This window comes from Vombatus ursinus, unplaced genomic scaffold, assembly GCF_900497805.2.
Source record: "Vombatus ursinus unplaced genomic scaffold, bare-nosed wombat genome assembly UNPS02003292.1, whole genome shotgun sequence".
In the NCBI taxonomy this organism is placed as follows: Eukaryota; Metazoa; Chordata; class Mammalia; order Diprotodontia; family Vombatidae; genus Vombatus; species Vombatus ursinus.
This window is the reverse complement of record NW_020943070.1, coordinates 3649499-3668861: the sequence shown is the minus strand read 5'-3', so window position 1 is coordinate 3668861 and position 19363 is coordinate 3649499. Positions and strand designations below refer to the sequence as shown.

The 19363-nt window shown below is 51.8% G+C and overlaps 1 protein-coding gene across 1 annotated transcript in view; it reads right to left on the bottom strand.

Annotated features, from left to right (window-relative positions):
* Nucleotides 1–7138: 7138 nt before the first annotated feature.
* SOX10 (SRY-box 10) overlaps nt 7139–19363 on the bottom strand; it is a 16058-nt gene continuing 3833 nt past the window's right edge. The window contains exons 3-4 of the mRNA XM_027871119.1: nt 13449–13714; nt 7139–9014 (exon numbers count right to left, since the gene is read on the bottom strand). Coding sequence (XP_027726920.1) covers nt 8302–9014; nt 13449–13714 — 979 coding nt within the window. The 3' untranslated portion in view covers nt 7139–8301. The remainder of the gene's footprint in view (nt 9015–13448; nt 13715–19363) is intronic.

The window sequence follows — 19363 nt, the reverse complement described above, 5'->3', positions numbered from 1 at the left end:
AGTCGGAAGGACCCCAACCTGCTTCGGCCAGTATGGGGAGGGAAGGGACGAGCTGGCTTGAGTTATTGGCAGCTCTGGTTGGGGTGAGGGGGCAGCTGATGACTCTCCAGGTGGGAGAGGGTTAATCTGTGGAGCTGAGCTGTGGCCTTTCTGGCCCTCCCCCCCATCACCCACCCTCCACCCCCGCCCCAAGCTCATGGAATCCTTTAATCACATCGGGCACTGAAATTTCAGTCCTGAAATGCCGCCTTTGTGCAGGCATCCTGGGCCGCCGCCCCGAGTGCGGGGGTCATTTTCTCGGCCCCGTTTCTTTAAATGGCCTCTTTGTTCCCTGCTGGGCTGCTCAGTATCAGATGTGATTAAAGGGAGGTGGCGTTGGGGTGGCAGGGGGGTGGTATGGTTGGAGAAGATGGGGGGTTAACCCTCAGGGGTCCAGCAGAGAGTTGGACTGGTATTTGCTGCCCTCCCTACACCACTTTCTGGGGGAACCTTGTTTCTCTCCTGGCCTGGCTTGGGATTTGTCCCTTCCTGGGTGCCATTCAGATAATAGATCTCCTGCCACCGTCAACACTCGTCCTTCCACATCCTCTGTGGTTTGGCCCACACTCCCTTCACCCTCCCACCTGAAACTCATTCAGCTCTTCTCTTCTACGTGAACCTAGCTGGAGCCCCTTCTCGACCCTCACCCTTTACCCTCCTCATCCCTGGGCACACTTGGCTTTACGTGGTGCCTGACTTCTTTACCTTATTCTTGTCCTGTCTGTTCTACCCATTTTCCTCTCTTTCAGCCAGTGCCACCTCCAATCTCTCCCGGGCCAGCAAACTGAGGCATCATTCTTGGGCTCTTGGCTTCCTTAGCAAGCTCTCATCTCACCGGATGAGAAACAATTTAATTTAGTTGGGATCCAAGAATCTTTGTCAGAAATTTTTTTTCTTTTAACAAATTTAAGGGGCAGCTAGGTGGCGCAGTGGATAGAGCACCTCCCCTGAAGTCGGGAGAACCTGAGCTCAAATGTGGCCTCAGACTAAACACTTGACACTTACTAGCTGTGTGACCCTGGGCAAGTCGTTTAACCTCAATTGCCAAAAAAGAAAAGAAAAAAAAAGGAACAAATTTAAACAAAATGTTTAAATTGCTACGTTTTGTTCTTACACAGTGGGGCACTTCCCAACAAACACCCAAATTCCTTTGATAAACGTTTGTTTACTGAACTTGTTGACTTATAAAGTGCTTTCCCCAAAGAGTGAAGCAAGACAGTGTAATACCATCTTCAAGACTGAAAATATGATTGTCAGTGACTAAGAAATCATGGAGCCCAAGAGAGATGCTGAAATGTTCAGGATGGACAAAGGTTCAGATTTTCAAGAATGGGAAAAAAGTGGATTCCAGAAAGTGCAGACTGCCAAACTTAATACTGATCACTCAGGAAGATTCTCGTTTACGTTCATGAACTGATGGTTTCTGGGCACTTAGAAAAGAAAGCAGTGATCATTAGAGCCAGCATGGGTTCATTGTGGTGGAGCCCCCTTTCCTGTTCTCTTAGGTAGGTCATCAGAATACCGGAGATGTAGCATGTCTTAGGTTTGTTACAGTTTCCACATGGATAAATGTGGGTTAGGTGATAGTACATTTAGGTAGTGCCCCAGTTTAGCTCAACAGGTGTGAGACTTAAGAGATGGTTAAAAGACTCCGAAAGGTCAGCAGTTAGTAAAGCGATAATCCTTTAGTGTGGCTTCACTCAAGAAAAGCCAGCATCTGAAATTCACTTGGAGGCAAGAGCATGGAAAAGTGGGCACAGTGGGAAGAGAGGTTCAGGGCAGAGGAGACGTTGGGGTCTCAGTTGCGAGAAGGGGAGGGAGCCTTGGCCATTATGGTCCTCAAGCCACAGCAGGAAGAAGGTGGGGATAAGTTGGTGAGAATGCTTGGGAGAGGCAACCCTCCAACAGGGCCTGTTTCTGCAACACTCAACTCCCTGGCCAGCATGTGTTTCACCTGGGTCCTTTATCTTTTGCTGGGATGGCTTGCTGTGGTGCTGAAGGCTGGGGATTTTATAGGGCTGGGGGAGGTTCTCATCATCATATCTGCTGTGTCCTCTAGCACCTTTATATGCATTAACTCATTTAATCCTCATGATAGGTGCTATTATTATCCCCATTTTACAGATTAGATAAATGAGACCGAAAAAAAGTGAAAGTGACCTGGCTTGGGGTTGAATTATCAGAAATGGCAGGATATGTACCCAGGTCCCCCAGACTCCCAACTCCATTGTTCTATCCATGCCACTCTGCCTGTTATTCACATCTGATTGATTCTCATTTCTGATGCCACAGGCAGGGAGATGACGCGTCAGTCAAGGAGAGTGCAAAGAAGGGCTAGGGAAGTTTCTAGAAAAGACAGGAAGAGGGGTTAAAGGTAGTCTAATCCAAGTGAGCTTAGTGGGTCTCAGGCTGCTGCCTCCAGAACACAGATGCTTTTTGAGCTGTCATGGGAAGATTGACAGCTGGATAAAACAGCTGCAGCTCCCCACCCTACCCAGTTGCTAGTATTGTGCCCAGCAAAATTGTGTTGGTCAATTTGACTCTTCGTGACCCCATTTGGGGTTTTCTTAACAAAGATACTGGAGTGGTTTGCCATTTCCTTCTCCAGCTTATTTTTACAGAAGAGGAAATTGAGGCAGGGTCACACAGCCAGTAAGCATCAGGCCAGAGTTGAACTCAGGTCTTCCTGACTCGGTCCAGCGAGCTATCTCCTGGGCCACTTAGCTGCCCCCCCCCCCCCCCCCGCCACAAAATTACCTTGTTTATTTTGCATATGCTCACCTGTTTACGAATTGCTTCCCCTGGCTGATTGTAAGCTCCCTGAAGGCAGGGTCTGTTTCATTTTTGTATCTCTAGCACAGTGCCTGGCATATAGTAGGTGCTTAATAAATGCTCATTAATTGGTTGATTTCTTCATCTACAAAACAAGGTAGTTGAGCAAGGTTGTCCCTAAGATTGCTTCCAGCTTCAAATGTTTATGGATTATGCTAACCTGGAATGAACTCTTTAATAGGAAGAGAACACGCATTTATTAAATGCCTACTGTATGCCAGTCATTGTGCCAAGCATCATACAAATATTATCTTATTTGATCGTCACAACAACCCTGGGTAGGTGCTATTATTATCTCCACTTTACAGTTGAGGAAACTGAGGCAGCTAGAAGTAAAGTGACTTGCCCAGGGTCCCACAGCTAGTAAGTGTCTGAGGCTGGGTCTGAGTTCAGGTTTTCCTGACTCCAGACCTGGGGCTCTAGCTACCCACAAACTACCTCTTCAGTAGCTTGCTGCAGGCCCCTGCGTCAGAATTGGACCAAACACAGAGTAGGGGTTGAGGATGTGAGGCCAGGGTCTGAAAACTACCCTGGAGGCAGCATGGAACAGGGGAGGAGGAACATGCTGAGCCCTGAGCCAGCCTTCCTTGGTGTGAGTCCCAGTTGGGCAAACAGGCTAACTGAGCCTCAGTTTCCTCCCCTGTAATTTGGTGATAGCAGTATTTGAAGTACTTCTCTTATGGGGTCCATACTGAACAAAAATTTAGTAAACTACAAAGTGTTAGGCAAACGTGAGTTATTATTGCTACGAGAAGCAGTTGGGATGGTTTATCCCAAAGAAGAGATGACCGGGAGTGAGTGAGATGAGATCGTCATCTTCCCGGCTTTGAAGGGCTCTCCTGTAGAAGAGGGAGCCCTGACTCGGCTGGAAAGTGTGGGTTACCTGCTTATCAAGTGGGTATTTCCTTGGTTTTGATGCCACAGACACGTCCCACTGTGCACCCAAACCAACCTGTTTGCAAAATAAATTCCAGGAGAAAATAGTTTTATCAGTTGTTGAAAAGCAAGGAAGGAGGTGCAGCGAACGGTGCGGTGCACAGAGCACCGGGCCTGGAGACAAGAGGACCAGAGTTCAAATCTGGCCTCAGACATTTACTAGCTGTGTGATCCTGGGCAAGTCACTTAACCCCATTGCCCAAAAGAAAAAAAAAAGGAAAAGAAAAGAAAATCAAGGAAGGATGTGTCCTTTAATTTGGAGTTCTGAACAAACACTGACTATTGAATTCAGAATTTTCTTGTCTTTCAACGTTGGCATCGTTGTCAAATGGTTCAAAACTGACATGGTTTAATGGGTGACTGGGACGTGAAAGAAGATGCCTGAGCATTTGTTTTGTCGAAGGACCATGAAAGGAGTCTGCCAGACCTGCCGCTGAAACCTTCCCCATTAGAATGGAAGCTCCTCCAGGGCAGGGACTGACTTTTCTGTTTGCGCACAGTGCTTTTCACCTAGTAAGCACTTAATAAATGCTTCATTCATGTATTCATTCATTCATTCATTTCTATCCTTAAGTAGGCTGTTTTTAAAAAATTTCCCTGTCCTCCCTTTGAAGGATTCCTACAAGTCTTCTAGCCTTGTCCATGGTGCCATAGCTACCAAGTGTCTGAGGCTGGAATTCTTCCTTGCAAACTAATATTCCATTACATTCATGGGCTAGAATCCCCTCCCCAATTATTAGATACATTTTGTTTTTGTTATCACGAATAATGCTGCGGTGAACATTTTTATAGCCGTGGGTCTTTACTTGCAGTCAACAATCTCCTAGCATCTAGTCCCAGGGGTGAGGTGGAAGGGCATGGCTAATTTAGTCACTGGTCTTGCATAATTCCAAATTGTTTTCCAGAGCAGTTGCACCAAATTCCCACATGCTTACTGAATACCCTGGTGACCCTAGACTGGAGGGGCAAGGGGGGAGGGGGGGGAGCTGATAGATTAAATTACAGCCTCAGGATCCCAAAAGGCTTGGACTACCTTTTGATAAATGTCTGTTGACTTGGAAAGATCTGTTTGCTTTTGCCCAATGGTGATTTAACAGGAAGAAATGTCAGGTCTTACAGTTAGGTCCAAAAAGTCAGCAACATGATTAGAAGTCAGGGTTATATGGTCTAGATGTAATTTGTGTAAAAAGTGAGACCTTGGTGGGGGGGAGGAGTTGACAGCAGGCTTGATCCTAGTAATAATGAGGTTTGCTCTCATTTATCTCATTCTTTACTGTTTTCCCTGGTGCCCGCCTCATAGTAACTCCAGACGGTATGCATAATATAATCTCCCATTTTATAGATCAGGAAAATAAACCCTAGAGAAGTGACTTATGAAGCCTTTCCTGATTCCCCTCCCCACCATCTTCTAGGACCTCCAAATTACCTCGTATTTACTGAGTAAATGTTTGTTTTTGCTTCCGTGTGTTGTCATTGTTTGTGCCAGTAGAATGCAAGCCTGTTGAGGGCAGGGACTGTTGGTCACACAGCTGGCAAGTGGCATGGCTGAAGTTTGAACTCAGGTCTTTCTGAACCCAAAGCTATGATTCTGTCCACCATACTGTGCTGTCATCGGTTCACCAGCTTTGTACTTGCCTTACCTCTGTCTGTGCCAGGACAAATCACCAACTCTTCAGACCCTTTTGTCCTGAGGGATTCTTTTCTGTGTTTTTCCATAGATTCACCATTGATTGACTGTTCACCCCACAAGCCAGAGGCCTTCCTCTGTTCTCTCCATGTTTTATGTGTGTACCAGAGCTAAATTCTGGCTCTCTGGCTCTCCCACTCCCTACGGCACGACTGATTATCTTGGGAAACTTAGCCGGGAAAACCTGGGGCCATGATCATTCCCTTCAAGTCATGGAAGGAATGTCTCATGAAAGCGGAGTCAGGTTAATTCTTCTTGGCCCCAAAGAGCAGAATCAGGAGCTTGGGATGAAGACCAACTCCCTAGCAATGAGATCTACCCAGCTGTAGAGCAGGCCGATTTTTAGGTAGTGAGCTCCTCATCACTGGAGGTACTCAGATGGGCATTGGTCAGGGTTTTAGTAAAAGGACTTCCTTCCTGCATTGGTGGGAAGTTGGACCGAATGATGATAACCAGCATTTCTATAGCATCTGCTATGAGCCAGGCACTGTGCTGTCTCCTGTGAAATGTCAGATTCCACCCTAAACCAAACTTATAGAAAGGCAACGTGTCCCAGTAGACAGAGCACTAGACTTAGCATCCAGAAGACTTGGGTTCGAATCCCACCTCAGATCCTTACTAACCTTATGTATCCTCGGTAAGTCCCTTAATTCCTGAGCCTCATTTTCCTCATCTGTCAGATGGGGGGAGGGGTGGATTCAGTGATTTTGAGGGTCCCTTTGTAGCTCTAAGTCTCTGTTCCCGTGAATCTAGGAGTCGGTCGTTTATGAATTGGGACATTTGTCCTCCGATCTTGTGTTTCCCATTCTCCTTTTAATAGCACTAACAATGGCTCAGTAATCACATCTTCCATTCCCCCCACGACCTTGGGATGTAATTCATCGGGGCCAGGTGGTTTGCAGTCATCCAGGGCAGCTGGGTGCTGGGTTTCTGAGGACCCAGTCTGATGAACTCTTTATCCTGGAGCTCTGTGAATAGGCTCAGAGACTTCTGGACCCTTTGAACCTCCGGCCCCTCACCTCCCAGTATTCTTTGCAGCATTCCTGCCCCTCCCCCACCAAGCTGTCCCTCTGTCATCTCCCCAAGGGTGTGGAAGTAATAGTGTGGGGTCCTCCCAACCCTGAGATTATGTACAGGGCAGGGATGAGAGAAGGGGACGTATGGTACGGGTAGGGTGGAGGGGGGACAGTAAAGCATCCCCTAACGAGAGCCCTGTCTGACCTCACCCATAGCTGGAGATGTGAGTGGTGTGTGTGTGTGTGTGTGTGTGTGTGTGAGAGAACATGTGTATGCATGAACATATGTGTGAATATGTGAGTGTGCATGTGTGTGAGAGTGAGTATTGTACAGGAGTGTGAATACACGTGTGTGAACATGTGTGAGTGTCAGTGTGTGCACGTGTCCATCTCTACCCTCAGGACAGCTCCCTCACTTTCCCATCCCCACCCCAACTGGGAGTTGATCGACTTTGGCATCCACCTGAGGTAGACACCCCGCCCCTTCCCTGGAGCCCATGAGGAGGGGCTCCCAGAGACCTCTGAGCTTCCTTCCGACTCTGCCATCCTGTGGGTCTAAGATCTAAGGGCTGCCTATCGTACCGTCCCACCTTATTCCCAAGAGACAGACTAAGGCCAGGCCCAGGAGGCCAGTAACTGAAACCTTTAATTTTATTATTCTGGATTGCTTAATGCAGAGTTAATAGGGACTGGGCAGGGGAATAGGCAAGGGGCTACTGAGATAAATAGGGGGAGAGGGGCAATAATGTGTTATATGTGGACTGGGGGGCTGGGGACCTGGGCACAGGGGGACAGACACAGCTACATATTTTCTTCAAACACCATGGGTTGGGGTTGGGGCTGGGGGGCCGGGTGGATAGGGCCAATGAATGAGGGAGGAGAATGTACATATCGATATTTTGGTGTCTTTAGGGAGGTCCTGGCTGCCAGACCACAGGGGCCTTGGCCTTCCCCTGGGACTGGGAGTCAAAGTCTGGGGCTAGGGCGGCCTGACCTCTGCAATCTGGGAATCCAGGGGCCTGGGACATGGGCAGGAAAGTGGGAAGTACTGTGGGGAAAGAGTGGGGCTATGGGATGGGCAGGCGTGGTGGGAGGGGCAGGGGTGACCAATTAACAGCACCCCCTCATCAGTTGTTTCTAAATCCTCTCCCCACCTCCCTGGCGGCTCCTTTCCCCATCACTGTCTGGGGTGAAGCCCCCAGTTCATTTAGCAAAGAAAGTCGAAGGAAGGAGGTTAGGAGGCAGTGAGGGGGCTGGTACTGAATCTATCCCAAGGGCCCTCTCTGCTGCCTCCTCCATATATAATCAGTTGGGGGGGCAGGGAGGCCCCATGAACCTTCCCTCTGTCCCCTTGCACACCTGGCTGACCCACATGGCCCTCAGAGGGTCTCTTCCTCCCCCCACCGCCACCTCAGTCAGTGCGGTCAGGTCCTCAGGTCCTTGGCCAGCCTGAGCATCGGGCTGGTACGTTAGGGCCGTGGGGTCCAGGACAGGTATCCTCCCTCCCCGACGGAGATGAGCAAAGTCTGCAGGCCCGAAGGAAGGAAGGAAGAAGGGCTGTCCTAAGAGGGGCTGGGCTGCGGTGCCCCCTCAAGCCGTAACAGGCCAAGATGAGAGTATCCCACTGAGGTCCTGGGAGGACAAGGCCTTGTCCGGACCGGGGGAGGTGAGAGGGGTGGAGAGAGCCTCCACAGCCCCCACCTGTTCTGTGGCTGATGGCCGAGATGGGGGAGGGCTGAGGAGGAGGGGGCGGCCTCCTGAAGGGCCTCGCAGTGGGGTCCCAGCACCCTTCTAGGGTCTGGAGAGCGTCGTATACACGGGCTGCTCCCAGTGTGTGGGGCTGTGGGACTGAGGCCCTGAGGGGCTGGGGTCAGAGATGGCCGTGTAGAGTGGCCGCTGAGAGGGCCCCATGTAGGAGAAGGCTGAGTAGAGGCCGGAGGCCTGGCCCGAGTGGCCGTAGTAGGGTCCCGAGGGCTGGTGGTCAGAGTAGTCGAACTGGGGGCGCGAGATGGAAGGGAAAGCAGAGCCATAGTGGGGCAGGCTGAGGGAGGTGTAAGCGATCTGGGAGGTGGACGGCTGGTCTGCATAGTGCGGGGGGCCCGGGGGACCCGAGGCCTCCGTCTTCACCTGGGCCTTGGCATCCACCCCGGGTGGCGAGGCAGCAGGCAGGGTCACCCCGGGCGGCTTGGAGATCCAGGCCGAGTGTCCGCCGGCCACGGCCAGGGCACTGCCCAGCCCGTAACCGGCCGTGGCGTAGCCCCCCACGTGACCGGGGTGGCCAGCGTGTCCATTGGGTGGCAGATACTGGTCAAACTCGGCCACGTCGAAGGTCTCCATGTTGGACATCACCTCGTGGCTGATCTCCCCAATGTCCATGGCTCCGAAGTCGATGTGGGGCTTCCCACTCTCCGCCAGCGAGCGCCCATCCCGCTTCGAGTCTGCCTTGCCTGACTGCAGCTCTGTCTTTGGGGTGGTCGGAGGGGTGGGGGGTCCGTGGCTCTGGCCTAGGGTGGGGGGGGTGGGGGGACGAGAGAGAAAACAGGGACACTGAGTCACCGAGTCTGAGGGTTCAGGAGCCTGGTACCTCTGGGATTCCAGGCAAACTCCTCTGACATTGCAAGCCTTCAGCAACCTGGCCCCGAGCTACACATCCTTCCCTCCATGCACACTATAGGACAGCCAAGCTGGCCTGCTTGCTAGTCTCCATACAAGGCCCCTCCTTCTACCATCTCCACACCTTTGCCTTGGCTGTCCCTCATGCCTGGAATGCCCTCCCTCCTCATCTTGAGTTCGGAGAATCCTCCTCTTTCTTCAAGACATAGCTGTTCTACCTGAAGCCTTGCCTGACCCTCCGAGATGCTCGATCTTTCCTCTAAAGTCACCTTGTATTTATCTGGCCTGTGTTTTGGTGTAACGATACTATGTACACGTCATCTTCCTGGGCTGGCTAGTAAGAGGGCAGGGATGATTTTTTTTTTTTTTAGTATCCCTGGCACCTAGTTCAATGCCTGTCCCACAGTAGGTGATTAATAAATGCTTGTTGATTGACAGACTGATGGACCAGAAAACATGTATTTGTCTTGGCTCTGATGCTTCCAGGTCACTTTTCTGTGAGCCTCAGTTTCCTCCTCAGCCAAACGGCAGCGGTAATCCTTGAACAGCTGACCTCACAGGATGGTATCCCCTGCTCTGTCTCTCCTCCTGCTGGCCTCTGTGTGTGATGACCTCCTAAGAGCTCCCTGCCTACAGCCTGTCCCGTGTCCTGTCCATCCATCCATCCTTCCAGGCTTGAGTGACCTTCTCAGGCACCACTCTGATCGCGCGTGGCTCCCCATGGCCTGTGGACCTGACGCTAAACGCCAAGGCCCATCTCAGTCTGGCTCCAGCCAGTCTATCTCTGTACCCTCCCTTGGTGAGGCCAGAGGCATACAGGAAGCACTTAATAAATACTGGGTGCTTGGCAGACCACTCTCCACCCTCCATTCACCTCAGTCTTCTCCTGTTTTTGTGCCTTTCCTTACACCATCCCCCAATCAAGCAAGCCATTAATAAGCATTTATTAAGCACCTACTGTGCTAAACCTTTGGATGCAAAGAAATAAGTCTGACAATCCCTGCCCTCAAGGAGCTTACACTCTAATGGGAGAAGACAGCGGGCTCTTCCCCACTCCGCCCTCCTGTCTCTCCACATTAAAGCATCAGATCCTTGAGCACAGGGATTTTTGCCTTTGTAGTCCCAGGGCCCTGGATACAGTAGGCTTTTAATAACTGCTCGTTGACTGATTGACTCAAGGAACAACTCAGGCTCCTGTTTCTGTTGCTATAAACCCCCTCTGCAGAAATCTGGAAGCTTCCATTCGCACTAAGACTTCTGGGACGACAGGCCAGGGACTGGACCCTGTCTTCATGTCCTGGTGCTCAGCACATTGCCGGGCAAACAGCTGGTGTTCAGTAAAGGCTTGTTGCATTCCATTGAGTTAGTTCAATCTAAATTAAGTCTGATGGTTTGTTCTTTTGGTGGAATGAAGACTTCCCCTAAGAAGTCTTGTGCCAGGTACTACTCATCGCTCCATGAACTCCTAGGGGACCATCGCTTCAGAGCTGGAAGAGGACCTCAGAGGTCCTCTAGTTTAGCCCCTCTCATTTTACAGATGGGGAAACTGAGACCCAGTGACTCACCCATAGCTGGTAAATGGCAGAGCCAGGATTTGTCCACTTTCTGGTATAGTGCACTGCCTCAGAAATTCTAATCTCACTCATGCTACTTACTGCCTGCCAGACCCTGGGCCTCTCACTTTGCCTCTGGGCCTTAGTTTCCACACCTGTTTCCACATGTGTTTCCACACATAAGCAGTGATTCCTTGGATCATATTCCAGGGATCATTCTTATCTAATTTTTGTTTCCTCTGAGGGCCCTGCACCTAGTGGGTGCTCAATAAATGTTTCTTGATTGGCCTGTAAAATGAGAGAGTTGAGCTCAATAACCTCAGAGGTCCCTTCATGATCACTAGTGAAGAGGTACTCACTACCAGGAGTGTGCTGGGGTTTGAGCGGCAAGCTGATTGTTAAATCTTCAGAGTGAGCATTTACACATTGGAAATCCACAAATGCTACAAAGTTGGGCTCGATTTATTGTTTTGTGGATTGTCTAGACTTAAGAAAGTGAGGGAGAAAATGGTAATTTCATAGACTAAATTTAAATGTGTGCCCTATGAGTTTATTTTCCCCAGAGAGCCAGTTGTTAAACATTTACCAGCACCTCACATTCCATAGCTGAACAGAACTCACGGCTTAGGAAGGAGTACACTTGAAGCCCCCATAACTTCCTGGCTAGAAATTCAATCAGTCAGTCAATGAACCTACTGATTGCCTGACTGGCTGGAACGTCCTTGTCTAGAAAGTGGTCTCCTTCCTCGAGTTTTCCTAGAGCACTTTGTCTGAATCTCTCCTGTACTCTTCTCACACCCTACCTCAAGTTAGATTTCTCTGTTTGTGTCTCCCTCCCCAAGTAGAGTAGAAGTAGGTTCCTGAAGGCTGGCACCACCTCTGTGGGCTTTTTCCGCTTTTGAATCCCCAGTTGGGAGCAAAGAGCCCTACACACAGTCGGTGTTCAATAAATGCGCACCGAATTCTACCCACTGATTCTTTATGTCCAACATTCAAAGCCTGGCCACAGTGGACTTGAATTCATTTTATCTCCTCTGAGATTTTCTTCTCCTCCACAGACCCTCCCTCCACTCAGGTGGCTCTGCCCCTGCCAGGCTTGCTCCTGGGAGGAACCTTGCTCAAATGATTCCCTTTTCTGCCTTTCCTCCTCCCTCTTTGCCTTGAGAGCTACATCCTTCCCCTCCTTCGAGCCCCTGCTTAGAACTGCCTCCTCCAAGAAGTCTGCTGAGCTTATAAGGAGGGCCAGTTTTCCTAAGGTACTTACAAGAGTCAGGCTCACTGCATAACCAGGGGCTCCATTGTAGACTGTCTCCAGGTGTTTCATGGGCTTGAAGGCTGGGGCCAACTCATTCTTTCTCTCTCTCTCTCTCTCTCTTTCTCTCTGTCTCTCTCTCTCTGTCTCTCTCTGTCTTTCTCTCTCTCTCTCTCCCTCTCTCTCTCTCTCTCTCCATCTCTCCATCTCTTCTCTCTGTCTTTCTGTCTCCTCTGTGTCTCTGTGTCTCTGTCTTTCTTTCCTCTCTGTCTCCATCTCTGTCTCTGTCTCTATCTGTCTCTCCAGCACAAGCTGAGAATGAGGAACACTGGCTGAGCGGGTCTTTTCTCCTTGAACTGAGGTCTGCCTTTTGTCAGCACAACCTTGTTTATGGTCTTGTGGATGTTTCTGGCTCAGCCACTTTGCCCACCTCTTTTAATAGCAATTAGGGAGGTTCCCAAGCCAGCTTCAGAGAAGCTGGTTGGGCCCTTTTTAGGAAGGACACAGGGTATAAGGAAAGGGAAATTCGCTTTGGAGTTTGCAGTCCTGAGTTCGAATTCTGCCTCTGCTCCTTATCATCTTGCACACATCACTTCCCTCTTTGGGAATCAGTTTTCTCATCTGTAAAACTGGGAGTAGGTGGTCCCCAAGCAAGTAACCTTCGAGCTCTCCATTCCAGGCCACTTGGGGAGCCCATCAGGGACAGAGGGGAGCAGATAAATCCCCAGGGCGTTTTTAAAGCCAGGCGCATCCTGTGTCTCTTTTATTGGGATGACTTTCCCCCCAAGAGCATCGAGCCTCTCCTAGCTAACTGGGAACACCTCAGCACGTGTCTCAGCCTTCTGGGATGGGACTGCAGTCTCCCTTTGTCTTGGATTCCGTTAGAACCTCCTGCTGAGGAGGAGGGCCCCGCACACAGATGACATCCCCCGGGTTGTCCAAGAGACTGAGAAGCTGGGGGGTGGGCACAGCTGTGCGGTAGCACCTTTCTGACACTGGTCTCCCTCCTCAGACCTGGGCTCCCTAGGGGCACGGACTGTGTCCCCCTCGTCATACCAAGAACTCCCTAAGGGGGATGTTTCCCCATCAAATCTGGGGTTCATCGAGATCAGAAACTATGTCCTCCTGTCTGTCGCACAGCCCCATCCTTCGGTCCCCGCCTGGGCTTTCCGGGCCACCCCCCATGGATCGCATCTTCCCCCCAACTCCGTGTCGGCCACCCCTGATTCCTCCTTCCCCAGAAGAATGACAGCGCCGCTGAGCTCCCCAAGGAGCCCGGTCTACCTGAGCAGGCTGGCACCCCTCGGGAAGCCAGGCCAGGTGAGCGCAGGACCTGGCTCCTTCCTCCTTTCCCCTCCCCCAAGAAAGGCCAATCGGACCACGCCCTTCAGGCTCCTGGGCCCCGCCTCCCTGCCTTGGCGGGGGTCATTCTCGTTGTCACAACCCCGCAGTGCCACGGTGCCCCCTGGCCCCCACGGTGCCCCTCCAGCGTATCACCTGCCCTCCTGTCCAGCCCTCACCTGAGGAGTGCTCTGGGTTCCCGTCGGACATGGGGGAGCCCTCGCCGGGGTGCCGGTGGTCCAGGTGGGAGTTCTTGTAGTGCGCCTGGATGGCGGCCGCCCCTCCAGGCTCTCCCTCGCCGGGAGCCTCCCCCTCCCCCGAGGTCGCCTTCCCGTTCTTCCTGCGCCGGGGCTGGTATTTGTAGTCGGGATGGTCTTTCTTGTGCTGCATCCGCAGGCGCTCAGCCTCCTCGATGAAGGGTCTTTTGTCACTCTCATTAAGCAGCCTGGGTGCCCCGAGGAAGGGGGGGGCGGGGAGCAGGAGGAAGAGGAGAGGAGGGGGCGGGGAGCAGGAGGAAGAGGAGAGGAGCATGGGGTGGGAGAACAGAAAGTGAGTTGCTGAATCTTGCAGGCCCTGCCTCAAAGGGTTGTTGTGGGGTTCAGAAGAAATCCTGTGGGTGCCCTACAGTAGCAGGAGCCGTTGAGAACCAGAGGACCGGGGTTCAAATGTTGCCTATATCACCTGCTGCCCATGTGATCTTAGGCAAGTCTCTTAACCTCTTTTCCTCAGTTTCCTCATCTACAAAATGAGCAGGCTGAACTAGACGGTTCCTAAATCTAAAATCATACGTCAGTGTCTTTGCAAACTTTGGAGCGCTACAGGAATGCCAGCTTTTATTATTATTATTATTACTATCATTGCCACTAAGGGCCTTGGGATCTGAGGGTGTCAGGCTCTCAAAGTTCCCACCCCCACGAAGGAATCTCTTCTAAAAGACCCCTGCTCTGTGGGCATCCAGTGAGCATTTGACAGGATCCAGTGATGGGAACCTTACTACTGATTACCAAGGTAGCCCATTCAGTCCTGGACAATTTCATTGTTAGGAAACCTGTCTTTTCATTGAAGGGAATCTGTCTTTCTGCATCTTTCCTCCTCCAGGGCTCCTACTTCTGCCCTGAAGGAATCAAGCAGAGCCAGGCTAATCTCTCTTCCATGTGAGGGCCCTTCAGATACTTGAAGTTACGTCCCCCAAGTCTTTCCTTGTCTTCTTCTCTCTCCCCCATGCCCATCCCAAGCTGGAATGTTAGGAGGGATGGGAACCGAGGGGATGTGGGATGGAGTGGCCGGAAACCTCAGAGCAGCTTTGGGCCAGCCCGGTGACTGAGAGGACCTGGACACTCGGTCATCTTCCCAGCATCCAGAACTTGGGCTCCGTCAGCACTGAGGGACCCACCCTGCTTTGGTGTCTCTTGTTTGGAAAGGTAGACAGAAGGGCATGAGCCTGGGTCCGGGGCAGGGATTCTCCGGGGTCATTGTCTCATCCTCTGTGAAAGGATGGGGTACTTTCCAGCTTTCAGATCCTGGGATTCTCAGGGGGTCTCTCCTCTGCCTCCTCATCTCCCTGTCGCTCTGAAACCTTGGTTCTTCTCCTCACAAACTCCCATCCTGAACCCAGGGAGCAGAAGTCTGTCTCTCTGTCTGTCTGTCTGTCTGTCTGTCTGTCTGTCTATCAGTTACTTCCTGACCCCAGAGTTTGGGCCAGATTGATTCTATCTCTCCTGCCTTCTTCACCCCTTACCACGCTGCCCCACCAGGCTGCCTCTGAGGATAGGCCAGGGCTTCCCAGAACTCCTCGGGCCCACAGAGACCCCCAGGGGTCGTTTAGCCCATCTCTCAGCTGCCAGGAAGGAAGTACCCATGAGGGTGGGGCTGCTTGTCAGGGGATTTGGTGAGAGGCAAGGATGGAGCTGGTTTTGTTTCCTGGATCCCATAGGCTCCACCCCAAGTGAGACCATTTTAGTCAGGGTGTGTTTGCCTCTGTAATCGGGAGCCGATGTTTACACGCACCCAGTGGGAAAAACCCACTGGATTTGGAGTCAAAAGACCTGGGTTCAGATCTTGGCTGTGCTACTTCACTAGCCTGGGCAAGTCATTTCCCTCCCTGGGCCTCAGTTTTCCTCTCTGTGAAATGAGGGCATGACTAGATGATACCCAAGGGTTCTTTCCAGCTCTAGCAGAAAAGGGTGGGGGGAGGGGGGTGAACTAGGGAGAGAAATCCTTTCTTCCTGTTATGGGCAGGCACTGGGTTCAGAGGAGCTGAAAAGTAGGGAATGAGGAACTCAGATGTCCTGGACCTCCTCCTACCCTGCCCCATGCTGGCGTTCTAAGCATTGTCCCACACTGCTCACATTGAGACCGGGCGATAGAGTAGGGCTGAGGCAGAGAGAGCCAAGGGAAACTCACTGGGGCAACCTTTCCCTTCCTGTCCTTCCCAAAGCCTTCAGACAAGGCAGAAGAGAGGGACCCTTCCCTAGCTTTGGGGACAGAGGCACCCTGAATGCAAGAATACAAGCCAGTGAGAAAATGCTGCACGTGTTCATTGCTGTGCTAATCTCTCCTGGAAGGGACCCACTGGGCAGCTGTATCCCTACTTCCTTTTCTTTCTAGGAGGTGCCCCTTCCCCCACTAGCTTTGTGTCTCCCCCCTCCTCCCCCTCCCCCCTGCCTGGGTGTGAGGGAGTGGTCATGCCAGGCATCCCTGCCTGGCTAGCATTCCTAGGGCCAGCATTCCTAGGAGACTTTCATTCCTGAGCCTTAAACCTCTGAGCTGCCAGGCCCAGAGACCAGCTGCTCCTCCCCACCCCCACCCGCCAGGCTGGAGGCCTTGGGCTGGAGTCCCATCCATGTCATTTACTACCTGTTTGACCTTGGACAAATCCCTTCTCTCCAGGCCTCAGTTTCCCCCTTTATAAAATGAGGGCAGTGGGCTAAAATATCTCCAGGGGTAAATCCTGCACTATTCCCCCTCCCCACCCCCCATCCCTGATATCTGCTGCCCAGCAAAGCCCAGGACTTGGCCATTCTTTTCTGGGCTGAGACCCATGAGCTAAGTGCCACCAAAATATATAGAATTCGTGCAGAGCCCACAGAAAAAAGTAATGAACAGAGCCTAGGCACCCTGGGGTAAGGGACAGAGCACTGGCCTCGGAGTTAGGAATCCTTCCTCAGACACTCCCTAGCTGTCACGTAACATTTTGAGCCTCAGTTTCCCCTTCTGTAAAATGTGAGTGACAGAATTGTTGAGAGGAAAAATGACATGGTAAGTGTTCTGGAAATGTCCGTTATTATTATTTTTACCCCAGGTGGTCTTTAACCTCCAGTGTCTCATTCTAACCCCATACCATAACTGGGGAATATATAATGATGCTGATTGATGATAATGATAATAATAAGAGGAGCTGGCATTTATATAACACTTTAAAGTTTACACATGTTAGCTCATTTGATCCTCACAACAACCCTGGGAGGTAGGGGCTATTATTATCGACATTTTACAAATGAGGAAACTGAGGCAGACAGAGGTTAAGGGACTTGCCCAGAGTCACAGCTAGTCAGTGTCTGAGGCAGGATTTAACTCAGTTCTTCCTGCCTCCAGGTCCAGTGCACCAGCCCCTACACCACTTGGCTGTAGAATTTGGGGTGTTGGGTAGAGGAATGTCACGGTCCCAGCATTAAGCATGGAGAGGAGAGACCTCTCTCTCCAGAGACCTAAAGCTTGAGACTACTTGCACAGGGTTGGGTGGGAATAGATGAGGAAAGGAGGCACCCAGACCTGTCCTTAGTCCTGGGATCTGAGTTCCAGGCCACCTGAATGGAATGTGGGGGGGGCCTGAGATTGGGAGCGAAGAATGTTAGCTGGAAGGGTTGGCTGGAGCATCGCACCTCCTGCCCCTTTCTCCCAACCCTAACTCTGACCCCAATTCAACACTAGCCTTAAGCACAGCCCCAAACCTCAACCTCACCCTGCCTGAGACCAGTCCCCAGCCTAACTCTGACTCTGTCTGCCTGGTGATTTCAGCCGCATGGCCCAGGCTGACATCCTAAGTGGTTTCACAAGGACCATGGAATCAGAGGTGGAAGAGGCCTTCTGGGACATTTAGTCTAATTGTCCTCACACACAGAGCAAGTGGCAGAGTGGGGTTTGAGTTGAGGAACTCTTGCCAGGTCCAGGCTTCCTTCAGCTGAACCACTCTGCCCTGGATCGGCTTGAACCCTGCCTTTGGGGAGGAGCAGAACAGTAGAGAAAAGGTGCCTGGGGTCAGGGGACCTGGGTTCGAATCTCTGCCTCATCACTCATTACCCTTGTGACCCTGGGCAAATCACTTAAGGGGCCTCCTTCGTGAGGGGAAGGAGTTGGTCCTCAGCTCTAAGTCCCCACCCCTAATGGGTGCCAGCCCTGGCTTCTAAAAAAAAAAAAAAAAATGGAGGTCAAGAAGCAAAGCTACACCTGAGATGTCCTGGTGGGGTGAGAGTGGGGAAGGGGAGGGAGCATGGAAGCTCCCCCAGCCTCACCCCCTAACGCCAGCTCCCCAGGCAACCACCCTAGGGCTCTCCCCCAATCCTGATGCGCCCATCTTTGGAACTAAGGGATCGGCGGTATCCTAAATAGGGGAGTTGGGGTCATCGGGGAGGTCGGAGACTATCTCTCTCCTCCCATCCCCCCTTACTTCTAGAAAGCTCCAGGAAGTCGGGGTTGGGGGAGCAGAGTGCTTGCCGGATACCGGCAACCTCAGCAGCTGCTCTCACTCACTAGCAGCCCAGGCACCTTCCGCCAGACCCTGGACTGCTCACCCCTTCCGCGCATTGCCCAGAGGCGGAAAAAGGGACGTGTTCCTAGGGTCTCAGTACTGCCCGTCTGGAAGCCCTGGTCCCTGGAGCTCCTGAGCGAGCAAGCCTCCCTGAAGATTCCCGGGGGCTGCCAGGAGCTCGCGCGGAGCTGGCCAGCTCAGCTCTCCAACCTCCGCCGAGGTTTGGTGGGCCGGCCGTCGGACTCCACGCACCCAGGGCCCCCGACTTCCAACCTGCTACCCTCAGGCACCAAGTAAACCGACTTCCCCGAGTGTCTGCCCAGCAAAGCCTGCCTGGCAGCCCCCTCAGGTCCTGCCCCGGGGCTGTAGACACACCTAGTCTCTCCTTCCTCATTCCCTACCCTCGCTTACCCCAACCCATCCTGGGTCCGGTTAGCACACGCGGGGCAGTAGACTGGGGGGGTGGGAACACGTCTTGTGTCCAAACAGGGGCCTGACTCTTCTCCATTAGGTCAGGTCCTGGGTGGGGTTATCTAGCGTGGGAAGGGCAGGGAGGGTCGAGTCTTGGAGGTTGGCGTTAGGTGGGCGAATCCTCAGCCCGGAGGGCTTTGGAAGGTCTGATTTCACTGGCCTCATTTCCTTCAGTGCTCAGCTCCAGGAACACTCTGCACGAAGCCTCCCTGATCCCGCAGCTGCCAGCGCCCTCCTTCCCCCTACCCCTCGTATCTGTTATATACACCTACATATGCACAGAGCGTCTTCCCCGGTTACACTTACGCTTTTTGAGGGGCGGGGACTGGCATATCTGTCTTTGTATCCCTTGTGCCTTAGCACAAAGTTTGGCACACAGTAGGTGCTTAGTAAATGTTGATTATCTGCAGTGTCTGGCACACAGTAAGTGCTTAATAAACACTTGTTGAGTGTATCCTCGGTGTCTAGAATACAGTAGGTGCTTAATAAATGTTTGTTAATTGATAGGATAAGCTGTAAGTCCCAGTGGTTTAGAAAGTATTTTCCTTCCAACCATCTGGTGAAGTGGGTAGTAGGTGGTGCCAGTAGGATCATAGGATTATAGATGGGACCTTCATGACCATCCAGCCCTCATTTTACAGAGGAGGAAACTGAGGAAACTAAATGACCTACCCCAAATCACACAGGTAGCAAGAAACTGAGGTAGGATTTGAACCCAAGCCCTGTGACCCCAGAGCTGGTGCTCTGTATCACACTGCCTTGCTACGTGTTTTCCCCATTTTATAGATGAAGAAACTGAGGCTCAAAGAGGGTTAGTTCAGTGTTGCTCAGGGTCTCACAGCCAGTGGTGTTCTGTATGGTTCTGCTTTCTGTCTC